A 22,328-nucleotide genomic window follows, 5' to 3' on the forward strand; every position below is an offset into this window, starting at 1 on the left:
AAAATGAACTATTGGGACTCATCAAAACAAAAAACAAAAAACAAAAAACTTCTGCACAGCGAAGGAAACATTCAGCAAAACTAAAAGGCAACTGACAGAATGGGAGAGGATATTTGCAAATGACATATCAGATAAAGGATTAGTATCCAAAGCCTATAAAGAACTTATCAAACTCAAAACCCAAAAAACAAATAATCCAGTGAAGAAATGGGCAAAAGACATGAATAGACCCTTTTCCAAAGAAGACATCCACATGGCTCACAGACACATGCAAAAATACTCAACATCAAAAAAAAAAACAAACAAACAAAAGAAAACAAAACAAAAAAAAACCCAAAAAACAAACAAAAAAAAAACCCCACGAAAATTTTTTAAAAAATATTAAAAAACAAGAAGGGGCACCTGGGTGGCTCAGTCGGTTGAGCGTCCGACTTCGGCTCAGGCCATGATCTCACAGTCTGTGAGTTCAAGCCCCATGTCAGGCTCTGTGCTCACGGCTCAGAGCCTGAAGTCTGCTTCAGATTCTGTGTCTCCCTCTCTCTCTGCCCCGCCCCCCCCCCCGCCCTGCTCTGTCTCTCTCTCTGTCAAAAATAAATAAACATTAAAAAAAATAAATAAAAAATGCTCAACATCACTCATCATCAGGGAAATACAAGTCAAAATCACAATGAGATATCACCTCACACTTGTCACAGTGGCTAACATTAACAACTCAGGCAACAACACATGTTGGAGAGGATGTGGAGAAAGAGGATCTCTTTTGCACTGCTGGTGGGAATGCAACCTGGTGCAGCCATTCTGGAAAACAGTTTGTGGAGGTTCCTCAAAAAATTAAAAATAGACCTACCTACCACCCAGCAATTGCAATAGTAGGTATTTATCCAAGGGATACAGGTATGCTGTTTCAAAGGGGCATATGCACCCCAATGTTTATAACAAACAGCACTACTGACCATAGCCAAAGTATGGAAAGAGACCAAATGTCCATTGATGGATGAATGGTATATATTCTTCCATCTTCAGATGGAAGATGTGGTATATATTTATTGCAACTATGTGTATGGAACTAGAGGGTATTATGCCAAGCGAAATTAGAGAAAGACAAATATCATGACTTCACTCATAAGGAATTTAAGATGCAAAACAGATGAAGATAAGGGAAGGGAAGCAAAAATAATATAAGAACAGGGAGGGGGACAAAACAGAAGAGACTCATAAATCCAGAGAACAAACAGAGGGTTACTGGCAGGGTTGTGGGGGGGGGGGAATATGGGCTAAATGGGTAAGGGGCATTAAGGAGTCTACTCCTGAAATCCTTGTTGTGCTATATATGCTAACTAACTTGGATGTAAATTAAAAAATAAAAAACCAAACAAAGCCATCACATCGTTAAGTATCATGGTAATCATGGTAAAAACTCCTGGTAATCATCATTTTCAATGACTGCATAATATTTTATCAAATTTATATACTATGCTATATTTAACCAATCTTCTAATGTGGGACAAATACAAGTTGTGTCTAATTTTTTTAGTGTTCTAAAAAATGCTATGATGATTATTTGTCAGCATTAAAGTATTTCCCTAGAATAAATTCCTGGAAGGGAAATTACTGGAATAAACAACATAAAATATATGGGTAATAATGTCAATTTTGAACCAAGGTAATCACTTTGTCTACGTGACTCTCTAAGCACATGCAGAAACCACAGGTAGGAAGAGAAATTTAGTAGGAAGAAATTAGTCATGTGGCCGCAGTCCCCACCAAAGCAGGATATCTCAATAGCAAGTTGGTTTCCATGGTATCCTAAGAGCATCACTGAAAGTGGAAATGGGGTGAGATTTAACAGGTCACGTAGGTCCTTCTTTCTATAAGCAGGATGTCCTCCAGAGCTTTTCAGATCATACACTGGAAATTTCCATCAAGAGCCACATAAATGCAAAAGCAACTACAATTCTTCATGTAACTAAAAAAAAATAAATCCGCTGATGCTGTCGCTTTTATTTCTCCATCAGATTCATCATATCTCTATCCACCAACTATCTAGCCAATCTATCCTTCAACAATTATATTATAAAAATTTAATATTTTATAATATTAATATAAATATATTTATATTATATAATATATATTTATTTTATATATATTTATATATATTTATATATTTATATATATTTTTATGTATTTATATATATTATTATATATAAAAATATATTTAAATATATAATACAAATATAATATATTATATATATTTATATATATTTATAAATATGTTTATATTTATATTATATATAATATATAAAAAATTAATATAAAATATAAATATTATAAAAATTTAATATTTTTATAATATCAATATAAATATTTAATATTTATAAAAATATAAATGGAGTATGGAGTTATTAGTATGGAGTTATTAGTCTTTTTTTTTTTTAATTTTTTTTTTCAACATTTATTTATTTTTGGGACAAAGAGAGACAGAGCATGAACGGGGGAGGGGCAGAGAGAGGGAGACACAGCTTCGGAAACAGGCTCCAGGCTCTGAGCCATCAGCCCAGAGCCTGACGCGGGGCTCGAACTCACGGACCGCGAGATCGTGACCTGGCTGAAGTCGGACGCTTAACCGACTGCGCCACCCAGGCGCCCCATTATTAGTCTTTTTGAAGTAACATTTTCAAAATGTAAAAACTGTTTTCCCAGTAGAGGAATGCTAAGTGTGAAGGAATAGCCATTGAGATACATTCTTAGGTACCCAGTCTTGAAACATTCAATCTTTCCTTTAATTTTTCTGGTCACTATGCCCAGTAAGCAGCTGCAGCCCTGGGATGCCTTCGAGCTAAGTTACAGTGTTACTAAATGCTGCAGCTGTAATAATAATTAATAAATAGGCAAAGAGGTATTTATTGCTTGGAGGCCAAACAATATAATGACTTAGTCATACCCAGAATTTTGAGATTTACTTATTAGTGGTGTTTTTTGAAATGTAATGTCCCAATACAAGTAACTCTGTAAGTGGGAAAACTGAAACATCCATGTAATCATGTCAATATATTAAGTGGCTTAGAGAATACCAATGAATGTTTTTCTGATTGTATTTAGATCACCTAAAACAGAAATGTCACAATACAGTTAAACTGGGAAAATTTTTACTTATGAAAACTACCATCTTATGGTGGCCTTGAGTACTTACCCTTTCTTGTGATGTTTGATAGCGGAGGTGAAGAGCTGTGGGGTCCCAATCTACAGCAATATAGGCATTTCCAATGAAAGCTCTGTCTTCTCCACAATCAATTTTACAGCCTCTGCAAAATCTAAAGGGACGAAGATGATCTACTAAGGAATGAATAATTATGAAAGAATCAACATTTTCTTTATCAGAAATATTATCTCTTTCTACTTCTCCACTTTCTTGGGTTCAGAATCTGTCATGGGCCTCTAACTTAAGACTGATAAATGTATGAATATGTATTAGTAATTATTTTTATTTCAGGGAAGCATGCTCATTACTTCTCAAGTCTTTGGTTTTTCAAAGCACTTGATAACCATTTGTTAATCCACATGAATGTGTGGACTTTATGGAAGATAAATGACGCGGGGATTGGATATTTGAGATAATATACCTCTAAGAAAATTCTAAATTTAGTCATTTAATACTCCTGAGGAAGGACATCTGATATAACAATGCCTATTTCCTTGTTTGTAAAGTGGCACACTAAATAAATGTAAAAATTTATGGGAAGGGAAGGACCATGACAAAGCCATGATTTCAATGCCTATTTAGATTCCATTTGCTAAGTCTATTATAGTTCTCTGAAGGTTGTTGACTTTAGCACTCAGATATTTCGCAAGCTGCAACAATACTGACCAATCAGTCTCCATAATTCTTCTAAAAGTCAAAAACAGACTTCCACGAAGTCTAGTAAGTAGACTATATTCTACTGGGCTCAGAATGCTAAACTGATTTATATATAAGGAGCAGAAGGTATAAAATAATAAATGTTAATCATAAACTATGAATTTAATGAGGATCACAGAGTTTACAAAACCAGCTAAGGCTCAAGAGCAAAACTTAGCTATGGACCATATAAGAAAAAGATGAATCAACAATTGCGATGTTTATTTCAAGCTTCTTATTATTTAGTATTACTTCTAAAAACTGGAAACCTTATGCAAAAGGTATAATATCTGAAGCTGCAATGCTACTAAAATTTTTCTTTTGCATAAGATTACTTTACCTATACCATGGGCACCAAGCACAGGAGTTCCCATCTTTCTGCACAACTCGTAGAGTGAAGGGATACTGATAGCCCATACTGTCATCACTGAAACAGAACATAAACCAAAGAGTATAAAAAACATTTTTTTAAAATTTGTTTGATTTTTTATTTTTTTAAATTTACATCCAAATTAGTTAGCATATAGTGCAACAATTTCAGAAGTAGATTCCTTAGTGCCCCTTTACCCATTTAGCGCATCCCCCCCACAATCCTCAGTTTGTTCTCCATATTTATGAGTCTCTTCTGTTTTGTCCCCCTCCCTGTTTTTATATTATTTTTGTTTCCCTTCCTTTATGTTCATCTGTTTTGTCTCTTAAAGTCCTCATATGAGTGAAGTCATATGATTTTTGTCTTTCTCTGATTGACCAGTTCCATTCATGTAGTTGCAAATGGCAAGATTTCATTCTTTTTGATTGCCGAGTAATACTCAGTTGTGTATACATATAAACCACATCTTCTTTATCCATTCATCCATCAATAGACATTTGGGCTCTTTCCATACTTTGGCTATTATTGATAGTGCTGCTATAAACATGGTGGGGGGCATGTGTCCCTTCGAAACAGCACGCCTGTATCCCTTGGATAAATGCCTAGCAGCGCAACTGCTGGGTTGTAGGGTAGTTCTATTTTTAGTTTTTTGAGAAACCTCCATACTGTTTTCCAGAGTGGCTGCACCAACTTGCATTCCCATAGAAAACATTTCTATTTGAGGTCTCAACTCCTTTTCATTTTTTCTTTAAGTAACCCTAGGAAGGGGCATCTGTCAGAGCAGTATGCTCATGGTTGACAGTTCAATGCTAGTTATTTTAACCCATTAGCAGCAGCCCTGTACCAACCCCACTGAGGGCTCCCATGTTGTATCCCTGTTACAGAAGGTAGACAGACTAGACTGCCAGATGTCTCTAAGAGAGGCCATGTGGTCCACACAAAATTTTAAGATAAGCTAATAACCTTATAAGCTAATAAGCTAATCATGAAATCAACTACCAATTATCCTTCAGCCCTAATTCTATCACAAGATTTAATTCACATTAAACTAAAATAATTACACCTTTCCATGACAAGAACATTGCCACAGCACAGAAAGCCGAAAGATCATAATGGTTTTTAGAAGAGCGGACTATATATAATATATAATATATATATTATAACATATAATATATATATAAAATATATATATAAAATAAATATATATAATATATATAAAATATATATATAAAATAAATATATATAATATATATATAAAATATATATTTATATTGACATATTTCCTTTTTTTTTTAAGTTTTGTTTAAGTAATCTCTAAACCCAATGTGGGGCTCAAACTCACCACCCTGAGATCAAGAGTCACATGTTTTTCCAACCGAGCCAGTCAGGCACCCCAGAAGCGTTCTTTAATCAGAATCCTGATGTGGTACACTGTGAGGCACCCTTTTCCCTGCCTTAACTACTCAAAGCTATAAGCTACCTAACATTTTTAGAGTAATGTCTTTTAACTGCAAGACAGCCTTGATTCTCCCACTTAAACAAGTATTTTTCTTCATCCTTGCCCCAATAAGAAGCAATGCAAGACACCACATTTGGCAACTGGTAGTAGCTGTTACATGGTTGCTAAAGGTAATGAAACCATGATAAGGACTTTGCCACCTCCAAAACGTTCAGTTCCAAATATCCTACTTTGCAATAGCTACCTCCTAACTTTTTAAATCGCTTATTCAAGTATCACTACTCTAACAATTCTTTGACCAAAGAGAAATTTCTAATTACTGCTCTCAAATCCTCACTTTCCTCCTTATCCACTGTCGCTCAAAATAATCATCTTTTATATAGATCCTCGATTCCAGGAATTTGTCCATCTAATCTAAACATTCAAATTTATTGACATTAACACTCACAAAAATAGAGAACTGTACAATGAACCCCCATGTATTGGTCACCCAACTATAATCATCATCAACCCTCAGCCACTTTTAATTCACCTATATCCTTAACCTAGCTCTATAGATTCTTTCATTCCATTAAAAAAAAATGGGAAAATATACATAAAATTTACCATTCAACTTTTTTTAAAAAGTAGGCTTCAAGAACAGTGTGGAGCCAAACATGGGGATTGAACTCACAACCATGAGATCAAGACCTGAGCTGAGATCAAGAGTCAGATGCTTAAGCAAATGAGCCACCCAGGCACCTGTACCATTTAACCATTTTTAAGTATACAATTCAGTGACATTAAAGGCATTCACAATGCTGTCTGTGCAACCATCACCACCATCCATCTCCAGAATTTTTTCATCTTCCCAAACAGAAACTCTGTACCATTAAGCAATAATAATACTCCTTTCCTCCCAAACCCTAGTAACCTCTAATCTAATATCTATGAATTTACCTACTCAAAATGTCTCATAAAAGTGAAATCATACAGTATTTATCCTTTTGTATCTGGCTTATTTCACTTAGTATAATGTTTTCAAGGTTCAACCATGTTGTAGTGTGTATCAGAACTTCATTCCTTTTTATGGCTGACAAATACTCCACTGTATGTACATACCACAGTTTATCCATTTGTCTGCTGATGGACATTTGGGTTGTTTCCACCTCTTGGCTATTGTGACCCACTAGGTTATTTTGAAGGAAATCAGAGGCATTTTATCATTTTCATTCATAAATATTTCATTGTGTTATCTCTAAAAGACTAACTCTAATTTTTTTTATTGCCTGTAGGACTATTTTCTCTTTAATCTATTCTAACCTCCATGCCTTCATCTATACCATTCCATCTACACTAAAATAGCTTTTGCAAAGGTCACCAAAGACTGCCATTTTATCAAGTCCAGTGGTCAGTTCCCAGGCCTCTTCTTACTGAAGCTCTCTGTAGCATTTGAAACTGATCATTCTTCCTTTAAACACTTCTTCACTTCTGGGACACCACTCACTCCTAATTTTCTTCTTTCGTCACTGGCTGCTTCTTCTCAATCTCCTTTTTTGTCATTTTTCAACCTCTAAATGTTGGAATGCATCAGGAATTACATTGGGGGGGTGTCTTCTCTATCTCTTACTCTCTAAACGTTATCATCTGGTCTCAGGGATTTAAATACCAACTATTTGTGATGACACCTATATTTTTATATCTCCAACAAAGGACACTGAAGTCTATATCCCACTTAAAAATATAACATACATGTTGAATTTAACTTGATTCCTGTCATCTCTTGCTCAAACCTACTCCTTCCTCAGTTTTCCTCACATTAAATGTTACCACCATTCACAAACAATTGCTCAGGCTGATAACCAAACTTGGGTTCCTCTTTCCCTCATACTCCATATCCAATTCATTAGCAAGCCAGGGAAAAGTCCTCATCTGGAAGTTCTTCAATTTAATCACACTTTCACTTCAAATTTAATCTTGCCCTATTGTCATTTTTACTTAACATGACATTCCTCAACTAAATTGCTTATTATTTGCAGTTTTCCTTTAAGATTTATTCTTTTTTCTTAAATTACTTTTTTTTTTTTTAATTTGAGGGAGAGAGAGAGAGAGATAGCGCACAGGGGAGAGGGGCAGAAGGAGAGAGAGAGAACCTTAAGCAAGCTCCACACTCAGCAAAGAGCCTGAGGTGGGGCTTGATCCACAATCCTGGGATTATGACTTGAGCCAAAATCAAGAGTCAGACACTTAACAGACTGAGCCATGCAGGTGGCCCTCCATGTTAAACTAACAAGGCATGGAAACAATCCAACTGAATCATTTGTTATGGTATGGGGATTTTTCAGAGTTCATGTATAGAAATGTACGTGACTGTTTCCATTCTGCATTCCAGCAAGTTGAGAGGATACAAACTCCCTGGTGAATTTATACTCCCTAGTTTTGCAATAACAGAAGTCAAGGATAATACCTGAAGCATTTAAAGCATTAGCAGGAGGGACTTCAGGTAAGAGAGTACAGAATGAAAGGATTATTAGACACTAGAATGTCTAGGTCATGAAAGGAAGTTGTACAGTCTCTCCTACTCAATAGATCAAACCACATGGTTGAATTATATGCTTTCTGGATGGCTCTTCAAAGAGTGATTAACTTAACATGGAATGTGTCCTATATATTACATAGAATTCATATAAATTCTTCTTCTTGAGTTTGGAAACCACCTGTCCAGGCTTATCCCCCTCTCAACTCACCAATCCTGAGCATGGTTACTGGCTTCCTGAGGTGGGAGTGGGCTGGCTAATCGAGACACCTGAATCCAGACCGCATCATACAGGTCCTTCTTCCGGGTATGCACAGTACATGGAACAATCAGTGGCATTCCAAAGAGGCTGGGGCGATTCTTCTGAGATGAAAGGAAATACAGTTCTGTCCTCATCTGTATGTACAAACAAGAGAAGAAAGGGCTGAGAAGACAGGCCTTTGATTCCTCCCTTTCATTCTAAGGCAGCCAATAACAGGCAACAGTATCATTTTCAAAGTAGTCCCTACCACACTTCTCTTTATTTATAAAACCACGTTTAATTAATATAGAGAATATGGTTATTTAGAGTGGAAGGTTGAAGATTGAAGTATTGCCAGTTTTAGAACTGCTATCAAACTTTTCAGCATTTAGTATTTTCAAACAAGTTTTCTCTGATAAATATTTCTCACACACACAGAACCACATGTAAAAACTAGTAATAGTTTCCTAACTCAAGGTTTTTAAATTTTTTTTTTTCCAACGTTTTTTATTTGTTATTTTTGGGACAGAGAGAGACAGAGCATGAACGGGGGAGGGGCAGAGAGAGAGAGGGAGACACAGAATCGGAAACAGGCTCCAGGCTCTGAGCCATCAGCCCAGAGCCTGACGTGGCGCTTGAACTCACGGACCGCGAGATCGTGACCTGGCTGAAGTCGGATGCTTAACCGACTGCACCACCCAGGCGCCCCTAACTCAAGGTTTTTAAAAGCACTTAAAATCCTTTCTCTAGAAAGGATGCCAGTAAACCAAACTGCCTCAAAACACAATTTTCTAATAAGGTGTTGACAGCTGTTGTTAGAGCAGCAATTCCTAAACTGTTGGGAAGATATGAAACCCAGACATTTAATGTTATAACAACTTATGCACCTTCCTAAAAGTAGCTGAGCTGACTTTAGTCTTTTTTGTTTTTTAATTACGTGATAGAATAAAAGTAAAGTAAACTTTAAAAATATTTGCTTTTAGTATGTTAAGGAGATTCCTTAATATAGAGATACTGCACAGAAGTAGCTTGGAAATGGCTGCTTAATAAAACAAAAGTTTAGTATAATAAAAGGTTGACTGCAATTCAGGATTACTCAAAAAACTGCTGAGCACTTGGACATTTAATTCTTTAAGTGTGGTCTTTGTGTAGTAGTTAGAGAAGCTAAATCAACAACTTACAAACTCACCAACGGTTAGCTAGTTTCTTAAATACTTCTATTTCAGATTCTCAAGCATTTTATCTTGCCATTATTCATTTTTTAAATTAAACCCTTTTTTTTTAAAGATCTTATTTTTAAGTAATCTCTACACCCAACATGGGGCTCAAACTTACAACCATGAGATCAAGAGTTGCATGCTCTACCAACTGAGCTAGCCAGGCACCCCTTGCATTATTCATTTAAGCTTAGCTAAATACATGATTTAAGACTGTATTTCATGTGCTGATGTTCTTATAAGACTCACAGTTGATACGTGGACAGAATTCAGAATAACTATTTTTCAAAAACCTAAAAACAGGGGCACATGGGTAGTTCAATCAGTTGAGCATCTTACTCTTGATTTCAGCTCAGGTCGTGATCTTGTGGTCATGAGATCAAGCCCTGCATCAGGCTCTGTGCTGGATGTGGAGCCTGTTTAAGATTCTCTCTCTCCCTCTCCTTCTGTCCCCCACCCCTGTGTGCACACTCTCTCTCTAAAAAAAACAAACAACCAATAAAACAAAAATCTAAAAATATAGGTTAATTCTTCTCTCCTTAAACTTCTACTGTTCTTCCACTCTCTCAGCAGATGACTTATTTTACTAAATAAATGAGATCATCAAAGCAATGACCTCTTCATTCCTCAGTGTAGCTCTTTTCTAAACCCACAAAAAATTTTCATCGTCTTGAAGGTAACTTCTCCCAGTACCACTGGGAGATACTACTCAGTTCCTCATGGGAATAACACTCCCAGCTTTCCTATACCAGGAATCCTCCTTTTGCTCTCTCCTAACAACTTTTCCTCCCAGCTGGAAAAACTCATTTGGCCCAACTGTTCAAAGGAGTTTTGCTCCATTTCTTTACTCGGTTATATTGCGAAACTTCAATTTTCACTCTTTTGATTTCTCTGATCCACGTAAACCACTTCTTTCTTTTTTCCTTTAAATTGACTTTTCCTTTATTTGTCACATCAATACTGTTTTCCCATTTCTCTATTTTCTGAATATTCTTGCCTAGGTTGCCTTGTCTCATTCTTAATTCATCTTTTACCTTGTAGAAAGGAGGAGACAAAAAATAAACTACTTTCAAAGTAATTCAATCATGAGATCAGAAAGGTCTGAAAGAAGGTGGCAATAAAAATGAAGAAATGGTAAATTCAAGTAGTATTTTAAAATAAGATATTAAGGGGATGGGGCCCCTGGGTGGCTCAGTTGGTTAAGCATCCGATTTCGGCTCAGGTCATGATCTCACAGTTCGTTGAGTTCAAGCCCCGCGTTGGGCTCTGTACTGACAGCTCAGAGCCTGGAGCCTGCTTCGGATTCTGTGTCTCCCTTCCACTCTGCCCCTCCCCAACTTGTGCTCTTTCTCTCAAAAATGAAAGAATAAATAAACTTAAAAAAAAAAAAGAAAAGAAATTAAGGGTTGCCTGGATGGCTCAGCTTGTTGACTGTATGACTTCAGCTCAGGTCATGATCTCATGGTTTGTGAGTTCAAGCCCCCACATCAGGCTCTGCTGTCAGCACAGAGCCCACTTAGGATCCTCTCTTCTCCTCTCTCTCTGCCACTCCACCACTCGTGCTCTCTCTTTCTCTCAAAAAATACATTGTTTAAAAAAAAAAAAGAAGAAGAAATTAAAGGGCATAGTGATATACTGAATATAGGGTTTTAGAAGAAAAGGGGAGAAAAAAATCTAAGGATACTCTCAGCCTTTAGCTTTTAGCATGGAAGAATGGTGTTGCCTTTCACAGAAATAATAGGAAAAGGGACTTGACTTGAGACAGACAGATGGTAAAATCAATTTTAGGTATTCCTAAAGCACCTGTCTAGATCATGAAAGAAACTGGAAATCGGTAACTGGTTAAAAGGTGAAAATTAAGAGTTGACAATGTGGCTTTATGGTCTAATAATTACAAAAAACTGTATATAATGCTTTAGCACTTACCAAGTGCTCTATAAAACATATTCATGAAAATTCAAGAGAGTGGTTTTCCAAGACTTTTTAAAAAGTACATGAGAATTCTTAATTTATGATCTGATAATACTTGGTTAAAAAAAAGAGAGAGAGAGACATAGGGAAATGCTGATGGGAGTAGTTGGAGCTGTACTTAAAGCCAATACCAAGTACAAATGGATGCCTTAATTCTCTATCCACTCATATAATCCCATACAATCCTGTCTAGAACGTGGCCCATAGAATGTCATCTACGTTGTCAGGTGCTCACTTTAAGTCATGAGTTATTAATTCAAAAGGGTAGACAAGTATATTTTAAAGAATTATCACAAAGCAAGTAGCTGTATAATCACTAGTCAAAGACAGAATACAGCTAGCACTCCAAAAGCCTCCCTCTGCTTCCTCCCAATCACAATTTCTTCCTTCCTTCAAAAGTTCAGTTTTTCTAATTTTATGGTAATCACTTCCTTGCTTTTTCTTTATAGTTTCATAGGCTATGCATAAAAACAGTAAATTTCATTTTCCCTGTTTTTAAAGTTTTTATTTATAAAAAGAATCATATATTTTATATTTCTTTTGTGTCTGGCTTCTTTTCCACATTAGGTTTATGAAATTCATTTATGTTGGGTACAACTCTAAATTCATTCATTTTCATTGCTGTAGAATATTCTATCATATGAATGTCTCAACTTCCTTATCCTTTTTCTACTACTAATGGACATTTAATGTTTTTATTTTTTGTTTTCAGCTTTGGGCGATTACAGATAATGCTGCTAATGCTAATGCTGCTGAATGAATATTCTTGTACATATCTCCTGATACACACGTCTGTTTGGTAGATGCTTAAAAAGGAGAATTGCTTACCTTTAACTAGAAAACTACTTTCCAAAAGAGCTGTATTAACTTATACTCTTATTAGCAGTGTATGAGAGTTCCTGTTGCTCAAATATCCTCATCATCACTGTTAATCAGTTTAAGCTGCTCTGGTGGGTGTGCGGTGATATGCTAATGGAGCTTTAATTTGTATTTCCCTGGTTAGTAGTCTGGCTGATCACTTTTTCATATGGTTACTGGCTATTTGTATATCCTTTCTGTGAAGTGCTTATTTAAAATTAACCATTTTTTATTCAAAAAATTTTTTTATTTGAGAAAGGGAGAGACAGAATAAGCAGGGAAGAGGGGCAGAAGGAGAGAGAATCTTTAGCAGGCTCACACTCAGCACAGAGCTGAGGCTCAACTGTGGGGCTCAATCCCACAACCCTGGGATCATGACCTGAGCCAAAATCAAGAGTCAGATACCCAACTGACTGAGCCACCCAGCGCCGTGAATTGTTTTTTAATGATTTATATGAGTTCTTTATATTTTCTAGATTGAGTCTTTTTGTGGTTATAGGAGTGGCAGACATCTTTGACTCCAAGACTTGCCTTTCTATGCAATGGCATCTTTTGATGGAACTAAAGTTCTTAATTTTAATGATGTCCAATTTATTAATCTTTTCCTTTATGGTTAGTGCTTTTTGTGTCCTATTTAAGTAGTCTTTTCCTACATCAAGGTCATGAATGTATTCACCTATTATCTTCTAGGAGCTGTTTTATTTTTTTGCTTTCATATTTAGTTCTGTAGTCCACCTGGAATTGAACATTATGTGGTAAGAGGTAGGTGTCAAGTTTCATATGGCTATTCAATTATCTCAGCACCATTTACCAAGAAAATTGTCTTTCTCTCACTGCTCTGCAATGCTATCTTTGTTATAACTCAAATGTTCATACATTTGTGAATCTGTCTCTGGGATCTCTATTCTAAACCACTGTTAACTACTTGTCTTTTCTCATACCAATATCACAATGTCTTAAGTACTTAAGTGTTATAAAATAATTGTAATATCTTGTAGCTCAATTCGTCATGCTTTACTCTTCTTCAAGAGTGTCTTGGTTATTCCAGTGCTTTGTATTTCCACATTTTTTTTTAAATTTTTTTTTTACTTTTTTTATTAAAAAAAATTTTTTTTAGGGGCGCCTGGGTGGCGCAGTCGGTTAAGCGTCCGACTTCAGCCAGGTCACGATCTCGCGGTCTGGGAGTTCGAGCCCCGCGTCAGGCTCTGGGCTGATGGCTCAGAGCCTGGAGCCTGTTTCCGATTCTGTGTCTCCCTCTCTCTCTGCCCCTCCCCCATTCATGCTCTGTCTCTCTCTGTCCCAAATAAATAAATAAATGTTGAAAAAAAAATTTTTTTTAATTTAGTTTGAGAGACAGAGAGAGCAGAGGAGGGGCAGAGAGAGAAGGAAAGAGAGAATCCCAGACAGGCTCCGTGCTGTCAGCACAGAGCCCGATGCAGGGCTCGAACCCACAAACCATGAGATCATGACCTGAGCCGAAACCAAGAGTCAGACGCTTAACCAACTGAGCCACCCACTGCCCCCGCCCCCTGTTTGTTTAAGTTTCTTTATTTTGATAGAGCACAGGAGGGGCAGAGAGAGAGAATAATTTTTTTACTTTTTAAGTAAGCTCTGTGCCCAACATAGGGCTTGAACTTATGACCTCAAGATCAAGAGTCCCATACTCTACTGAATGAGCTAGCCAGGTGCCCCTCTGCTTCCACATTTTAGCATCAGCTTATCAAGTTTACATACACGAGCATACATACACATAGTAAGCATTTATATTGGGATTGTGCACTGAATCCGTAGATGAGTTTGTGAAGAACTCAGATCTTTGAAATATCTGGTCTTCTAATCCATGAACATGGTCTATTTCCCTCAAATATTTGAGTCTTCTTTAATTTTTATCAATATTTTTATTGCTTTCCATATAGATACCTTGTGTATCTGTTGCAGTTTATTTCTAGGTACTTAAATCTAATGACAAGTGCTATCAGTAAATCTCACTAGTGAACAGCAGAGGGAGAAGCAGAAGATCATGTAAAGATGGAGGCAGAGATTGGAGTTATGAGATAAGAAATGCCTATGGAAGTTGGAAGAGGCAAGGAAGGATTCTCCCCTAAAGCCTTTGGAGGGAGCTCAGCCCTGGTGATTTCAGATGTCTTGAGATACCTATAGAACTATGAAAGAATAAATTTCTGTTGTTTTAAGCCATGAAATTTGTGCTAATTTGTTACAGCAGTCCTAGGAAACAACTTGTTTTTACCCAAGAACGTTCCTGTTTCTCTCCAAAAAAACCAACCAACCAACCAACCTCCAAATACATCCATGCTTACATGGCAGAGAAGATGTACATGCCTACATGAAAATATGGGAGACACAAACTTTTAAAAAGGGAGTAGTATTTGGATGTAGCAGCCATCCTGTTGTTGCTTAATATGAGTGAGGAATGACACTTCAAATTTTTTTTTTTTTCAACGTTTATTTATTTTGGGGACAGAGAGAGACAGAGCATGAACGGGGGAGGGGCAGAGAGAGAGGGAGACACAGAATCGGAAACAGGCTCCAGGCTCCGAGCCATCAGCCCAGAGCCCGACACGGGGCTCGAACTCACGGACCGCGAGATCGTGACCTGGCTGAAGTCGGACGCTTAACCGACTGCGCCACCCAGGCGCCCCGACACTTCAAATTTTTAAAAAATGTTTATTCATTTTGTGTGTGTGTGCGTGTGTGTGTGTGTGTGTGTGTGTGTGAGAGAGAGAGAGAGAGAGAGAGAGAGAGAGAGAGAGAATAAGTGGGGGAGGAGCAGAGAGAGAGGGAGACACAGAATCTAAACCAGGCTCCAGGCTCTGAGCCATCAGCACAGAGCTGACACAGGCTTGAACCCACAAATTGTGATATCATGACCTGAGCTGAGTCAGACACTTAAACGACTGAGCCACCCAGATGCCACTGAGGAATGGTATTTCATACAATGGCCAGCATGTGTGATACTAAATCCTGGCTCTGATCACTTACAATAACACCCTGAAAGTGAACACAATGAAGAGGCTTCAAAGACAGAAAGTGGCTATGTTTCACAAATGACATTGGTTAAGATGAGCAGTAAGTTGCCTAATTTAAACTAACCATTTTTCGGTGGACTGCAATGATGTAGCCTGTAAAGGAATTGTCAGGAAGAGATGGCATATGACCATTCACCATTCCATTTGTGAAGTTCTTCTCAGTTCCACATGGCACAACAGTGTTTGGCATTCCATTGGGTATAAACATTGGTCGGGGCAAGTCTCCATTGGTTGTTAGGGTCAACATTCCATTTGTAGATGGGGAAGAGGAGAAATCTACAAATTCATAGATAAGTACAGCATCATAAGCTTGTGGTGTTTTCATCTTTGCTCTTTTCTCAAATAATGTGGGGACCAAGACCACTGTAGTAGAGTCTCTTTTAGCAAAGGACAGGGAGAAATCATAGTTCAAATAATAATTCTGGACTGACTGGAAGATTTTAATTTCAGATTTTACTTCTATAACTCACACTTAAGATGAAATGACAAAGCAAGAATAACTGCTGGAAGTAACTGCTTGGAAGTATAAGTAAAAAAAAAAAAAAAAAGTTGGTTTTCTTTTAGTTTTCTGAAAAGTAGAAGTAAAATTTTTGTAAGAATCTTTATCAGCATCATACCTGTTCAACCTAAATGATATTAAATTCAGATGGAAAATCCCATTTTTTTGTTCTTACAAATAGTTTGAACATACAAATAGTTCTGCCACTTGTTTTCTTTTCCCTCTCTACGAATTCATTTCTCTATTCCCCTAAAAATGTTCAGTTGAAAACAACAGTCTCTAGCTAGATGTTCCTTTTTTTTTTCATTTTAGTTTTTAAAAAATATTTTTTAGATTAGTTTTAGATAAAGAGGAAAGTACAGATTTCGCATTTGTCCCCAAAAATGCAAAGCCTTCCCCATTAGCAACATCCCCCCAACCAAAGTGATATATTTGTTACAAATGATGAAAGATGCGTTTTAAATTTAAATTATATTAAAAATGTATTTCTCTTAGTCTCAACAGTCCATATGACTTGTGAATATTCTATTGGATGGAAAAGATTACAGAAAATTTCCATCATTGCAGACAGTTCTATTGAACAGTGATTATTTAAACAAAAAAGCAGTATTAAATCATCCATCAACCCACTATCAATACTCTACTAAGTGCCAACAAGAGGAGCCTCATTCTCTATGAGGCCCTTTATAGTCAGGAAATAAACCTAATTATAAGCAGTATGAAGAATAGACCAACAATGTTAATGGTCAAAAAGATTTAATTGATAACCATATCAAACCACATTAAACAGATTCTTTTTTTGTTATTTCCTACCCCCACTTAAATAGATTCTTTTTGTCATGTTTATTGTTTTATTCTCTGATAGTATATTATATATCTCTCACACCATTTGTTGCCATGTTAGTATCAGATAAAAGAATTAAGAGATCTGAATTCCAGTGGTAGACTTAGTTAAATAAGCATCTGCTTGTCACTTACATTGCCTGAATTTTAGGTTCCTCATCTAAAAAATGAGGAATCTGAGCCAAATGATCACCAAGGTTTCCATCAGTCTCCAAAATTCTTTTGCCTGAATATCCTTAGCCCAAATAAATATAAACCCTTAGGCCAATATTTAAAGCCGAAATAACGAGAATAACTAGTTCTATCTTACCTGTCTGTGTTGGACTAGAAGCTGAAATTGGAGATCCAGGAATGGGAATTTCAAATGCACACAAAAATCCACTCACTGAGAGTCTCACTTTTTGGTTGTCTTGAGGGAAATTCTACAGAAAAAGAGGATGAGAAGGAGGAAATGTTTCATATAAAATGGAAAATCATTTGAAACAAACGTCTTAGATGGTTTCACGAATAAAACAAAATGACTGAATAACTTTTCTCAAACAGCTAAAAGATGAAAGCTTGATAAACTGACTGAAAACTAACCTCACTGACAAAACATGTTATCCCATTCCATAGGAAAGAAGTTGTTTTGAATAACTGATGGCTTAAGTTTTGTCCTTCATTTCAAGCATCTAAATCCCAAACCTCAGAGAGATCTTACCTTTGCATTACACATGAGGAAACATCAGTTGGGAGTTTGTTCAGAAAGCCCAAAGATGAATATGAATAATATCAATGGTAGGAGTTCAATTGAGGGTAGGCAATATATTATTATTTTATTAATTTTAATTTTTATTTATTTTTTTTTCAAGCTTTTACTTAAATCCTAGCTAGTTAATACGTATATAGCGTAATATTAGTTCCAGGCAATGTATTTATTAAATTGCTTGCTTCTCCAGCTGGGATGCACGAAGAAGTGATTTATGTCAATTTGTCTTTGCTCTCTAACATCTTAGTGTGTTGAAAGGCGAGGTATATATATTCATAAATAAATAGTAAAAGCATACATTTATAAATATGTAAAATACTTTAACCAAGGAAGAATTCTAGTAAGAGTGGTAATACAAAAACCTGTAAAGTGTAACAGCAGTAGTCACTGGGGGAAATCTATACTGTAGTGATGTAGCTAGATTACTCCATACAGATAGCGCTAGGCTTATATTTCTCTTCTTTTAAAATGCCACTATCAGGGTACCTGGGTGGCTCAGTTGGTTAAGTTAAGTGTTCATCTTCAGCTCAGGTCATGATTTCATGGTCATGGGTTTGAGCCCCGCATCAGGCTCTGTGCTGACAGCTCCCTGGAGCCTGCTTTGGATTCTGTGTCTACCTCTCTTTCTGCCCCTTCCCTGCTTACTCTCTTGTCTCTGTCTCTCAAAAACGAATAAAAATGTTAAAAAAAAATTTTTTTTTAATGCCACTATCATTATTACTTCTTTATGCTGGTAGATACCCTTTTTAAAGTTTCAGGGATGGGAAACTGTTAAATTTTGTTCATTCTTTGTTGTGTTTTGATATCCCCTTCAGTCATTTAATAATTAATTGAGAAAACTGTGATCTTTAAAGGATGGAATCAAGGGTATCCTAGAAAGAATAATCAATATTACCTTTATGTTGGACCCATGTACTTCTGCAAGAAGGATCTGTTCTGATTTAAGTCCACAGAGATCGCTCAGCTGTTTTTTTAAACCTGTGTACTTTTCATCCATATTCAGTCGTAGTCCATATCGTACAGGGGTAGTACCATCCAGCTTAATAACTAGTAAAGAGAAAACATCTTTTAGGTATAATGCATATAATGCACATTTCACTGAAAGCTCTACTGTGTGTGTGTGTGTGTGTGTGTGTGTGTGTGTGTGTGTGTGTGTGTATGTGTCTTGGAAACAGCAAACGTTTCAGTCTAGAATTTTTATTTTACATGTAAACTACAAGAAATGGTTGTATCATCAGGGATGATACTGAGTGAAATCATTATTTTTTGATGTTCATCTGATATAGAAGTGTGAGTGGTTTTGTAAGATTTTAAAGAGTTTCTGGCATGTTTGAAACTAACAGAGGTATCAATGGGCACAAGGCGTGGTCCCATGTTCCAGGGTCTGGAGTTCCTGCCTGAAATTACACTGTTGGATTATAACATGCTGACCAATTTTTATGATAATACATTATAATGTTTGTTTATTTGGGGGGGGGGGCAGAGAGAGGGAGATACAGAATCCAAAGCAGGCTCCAGGCTCTGAGATGTCAGTACAGACCTTGACATGGGGCTCGAACCCATGAGCCATGAGATCATCCTGAGCCAAAGTCAGACACTTAACTGACTAAGCCACCTAGGTGCCCCTATGAGAATGCATTATAAAGAAATGACTATACTTAGAAATTCAAATTCAGGCTACCTGATCAATGTAGAAGACATTGAAGTTAAGTAGATTTTCAGAACTTTGTGACCTACCTGTTATTTCTAAGTGCATATAACTGTCCATTGGTAGTGGCAAAGACAAAAAATTGAAAGGGTCAAATCGGACACTTATATGCCCACACGTTTTGCATCTGACTTGGGACCTCAGCTGCCCATGGAACAAATCCACAACAATCGATCTATTCCTTCTCAGATGGTTGTCCCATGCCTAGCAAGGAAAAAGATCAGAGAGCTTTCTTTTTTCAAAATTCAAAAAATAATTATTTCTACATAAATTCAAATAAATTGGTTAAATATTTTAGGTTTAAATGCCAAGAATATAACCCTCTGAAACTAATGTAACATTATGTCAACTATACTCCAATAAAAAAAAAGAACATAATCCTTAATCTTCATTTAAGATACAGAAACTTTCTGCCTGCAAATTTACAATTCAAATATGTAATTTAAAATGTACTGGCCTACTGCGATAGGAGAGAAAACCAGTTCTTGATTAGAATGTGATTCTTTCTGTTCAACCTAAATGATATTAAATTCAGATGGAAAATCCCATTTTTTTGTTCTTACCATGGTAACAATGATGAGAATTAAAGTTCTTTGTCCATTAAAGAGCAGATAAAACATACATATTCATCACTGTACACATCATTTTAGCAATTATGGGGACTCCTGAAGTTCTACTGAATAAGTCCTGCATCCTTTCCCATAAGTTTACAATGTAAAAAGGCAACATTTAAAATTTTTCATTAAAGATGCCTTGTTTTGGCATTACTGAACAAGAATCAAGCAGAGAAATATAAATTCTTTTACTTCCATAGTAAAATTTTGATCACAGAATAGTTTAGTTAGCATTCAACTTGTACAACACACATCTGTGGCCAGAACATTTTATCTATTGCTTACATTAGAAACTCAAAACCGACAAACCTCTGCAGCTACTTCCCAGTCTGGTCGGCCATCACTGTCCTTCAGTTCCACATAGGGCTTCTCATGGACTCGGTTAAGATCTTCATGGAGACCATCCAAGAGAAAAGCCAGAAGTTCTTGGGAGTCTTGTTGCTGGAACCCATTAAACCTGGGAGCATATTTTGCTATGGTCCACTATAAATATAACAGAATCAAACTCATTATTTGCTACCCCATAAAATTTGGAATGAACATGCCCCATAATTCAATCAGAGGCATTATAAGAAGATAGAGTATTTAGTCTGCCTCCATTTCAGCAAATATATTTGGAATAATCATGAAATCTCTCGTGTCTTAATTTCAAATGACAAAAAAAAAAAAAAAAGGGAAGAAAAACAAAAAAGTATTTTGGCTAATTCTGTGTCCCAGTTCAGTATCATATAAGCAAAAAGTTCTTTAGGTACACAGACATTATTTAACACAGGTAAAGACAGAAATATATATGTGTGTATATATATATGTATATATATATATATGTATATATATATATATTTAAGGTTTTTATTTTGAGAAAGACAGAGACAGTGTGAGCAGGAGAGGGGGACAGAAAGGGAGAGGGAGAAATAATCCCTAATAGGCTCCACACTGTCAGCACAGAACCCGATAAGGGGCTTGAACTCCCGAAACTGTGAGATCATGACCTGAGCCGAAATCAAGAGTTTGACACTTAACTGACTGAGCCACCCTGACACCCCAAGACAGAAATATTAAAATAGCATTTGCTTTCATTGAAAAATTCCTGTTACAGTTTTCTTTTACAGTTAACCTATCTAGTCTTATAACCTTTTATTACTAGAGGCAGAATAGCCTCATGTTTAACTCTGAGGACTTACTATCTTGTAATCTTGGGCAAACTATTTAACTGCTCTGAGCCTTAGTTTCCTGAGCCATAAAATGAAGATAATAATATTGCTTTATATTACAGGACTATTTAGAAGATTAAAGGAGTTAATACAAACAAAATATCATTAGAATAGTGCCTGGAACATGAAAAGATGCTCAACATCGCTCCTCATCAGGGAAATACAAATCAAAACCACACTCAGATATCACCTCACGCCAGTCTGAGTGGCCAAAATGAACAAATCAGGAGACTATAGATGCTGGCGAGGATGTGGAGAAATAGGAACCCTCTTGCACTGTTGGTGGGAATACAAATTGGTGCAGCCACTCTGGAAAACAGTGTGGAGGTTCCTCAAAAAATTAAAAATAGACCTACCCTATGACCCAGCAATAGCACTGCTAGGAATTTACCCAAGGGATACAGGAGTACTGATCCATGGGGCACTTGTACCCCAATGTTTATAGCAGCACTCTCACCAACAGCCAAATTATGGAAAGAGCCTAAATGTCCATCAACTGATGAATGGATAAAGAAATTGTGGTTTATATACACAATGGAGTACTATGTGGCAATGAGAAAGAATGAAGTATGGCCCTTTGTAGCAACATGGATAGAACTGGAGAGTGTGATGCTAAGTGAAATAAGCCATACAGAGAAAGACAGATACCATATGGTTTCACTGTTATGTGGATCCTGAGAAACTTAAAGAAACCCATGGGGGAGGGGAAGGGAAAAAAAAAAGAGAGAGGTTAGAGTAGAAGAGAGCCAAAGCATAAGAGACTCTTAAAAACTGAGAACAAACTGAGGGTTGATGGGGGGTGGGAGGGAGGGGAGGGTGGGTGACGGGTATTGAGGAGGGCACCTTTTGGGATGAGCACTGGGTGTTGTATGGAAACCAATTTGACAATAAACTTCATATATTGAAAAAAAAAAAAAAAAGAATAGTGCCTGGAAGTGGTTAAGTAGTCAAATTTTTAGCTATTATGATTATTAATTTTAAACTAAAAAGTTTTTGTATTGTTTTTAAATAAAGATAAAAAATAACCCTAACTTTACTACATATGATATTAATGCAAAATTTGTATCCATGAATTTCAGTAATTACATTCTTTCAGTTTTTTTAAATTCTACAGATAGAATTAATTACTTTA

General features: G+C 36.4%; 1 protein-coding gene across 2 annotated transcripts in view; it reads right to left on the reverse strand.

Annotated features, from left to right (window-relative positions):
- USP32 (ubiquitin specific peptidase 32) overlaps positions 1-22,328 on the reverse strand; it is a 242,486-nt gene that overhangs the window by 12,626 nt on the left and 207,532 nt on the right. For both annotated transcript variants that reach the window (XM_047080906.1, XM_047080905.1), the window contains exons 22-29: positions 20,295-20,468; positions 19,401-19,575; positions 18,559-18,710; positions 17,226-17,337; positions 15,638-15,849; positions 8,451-8,635; positions 4,236-4,322; positions 3,191-3,311 (exon numbers count right to left, since the gene is read on the reverse strand). In XM_047080906.1, coding sequence (XP_046936862.1) covers positions 3,191-3,311; positions 4,236-4,322; positions 8,451-8,635; positions 15,638-15,849; positions 17,226-17,337; positions 18,559-18,710; positions 19,401-19,575; positions 20,295-20,468 — 1,218 coding nt within the window. The remainder of the gene's footprint in view (positions 1-3,190; positions 3,312-4,235; positions 4,323-8,450; positions 8,636-15,637; positions 15,850-17,225; positions 17,338-18,558; positions 18,711-19,400; positions 19,576-20,294; positions 20,469-22,328) is intronic.

This window comes from Lynx rufus, unplaced genomic scaffold (genome assembly GCF_022079265.1).
Source record: "Lynx rufus isolate CCGP_SWC_20201006 ecotype Redwood Valley unplaced genomic scaffold, mLynRuf1.p SCAF_18, whole genome shotgun sequence".
Classification (NCBI taxonomy): domain Eukaryota; kingdom Metazoa; phylum Chordata; class Mammalia; order Carnivora; family Felidae; genus Lynx; species Lynx rufus.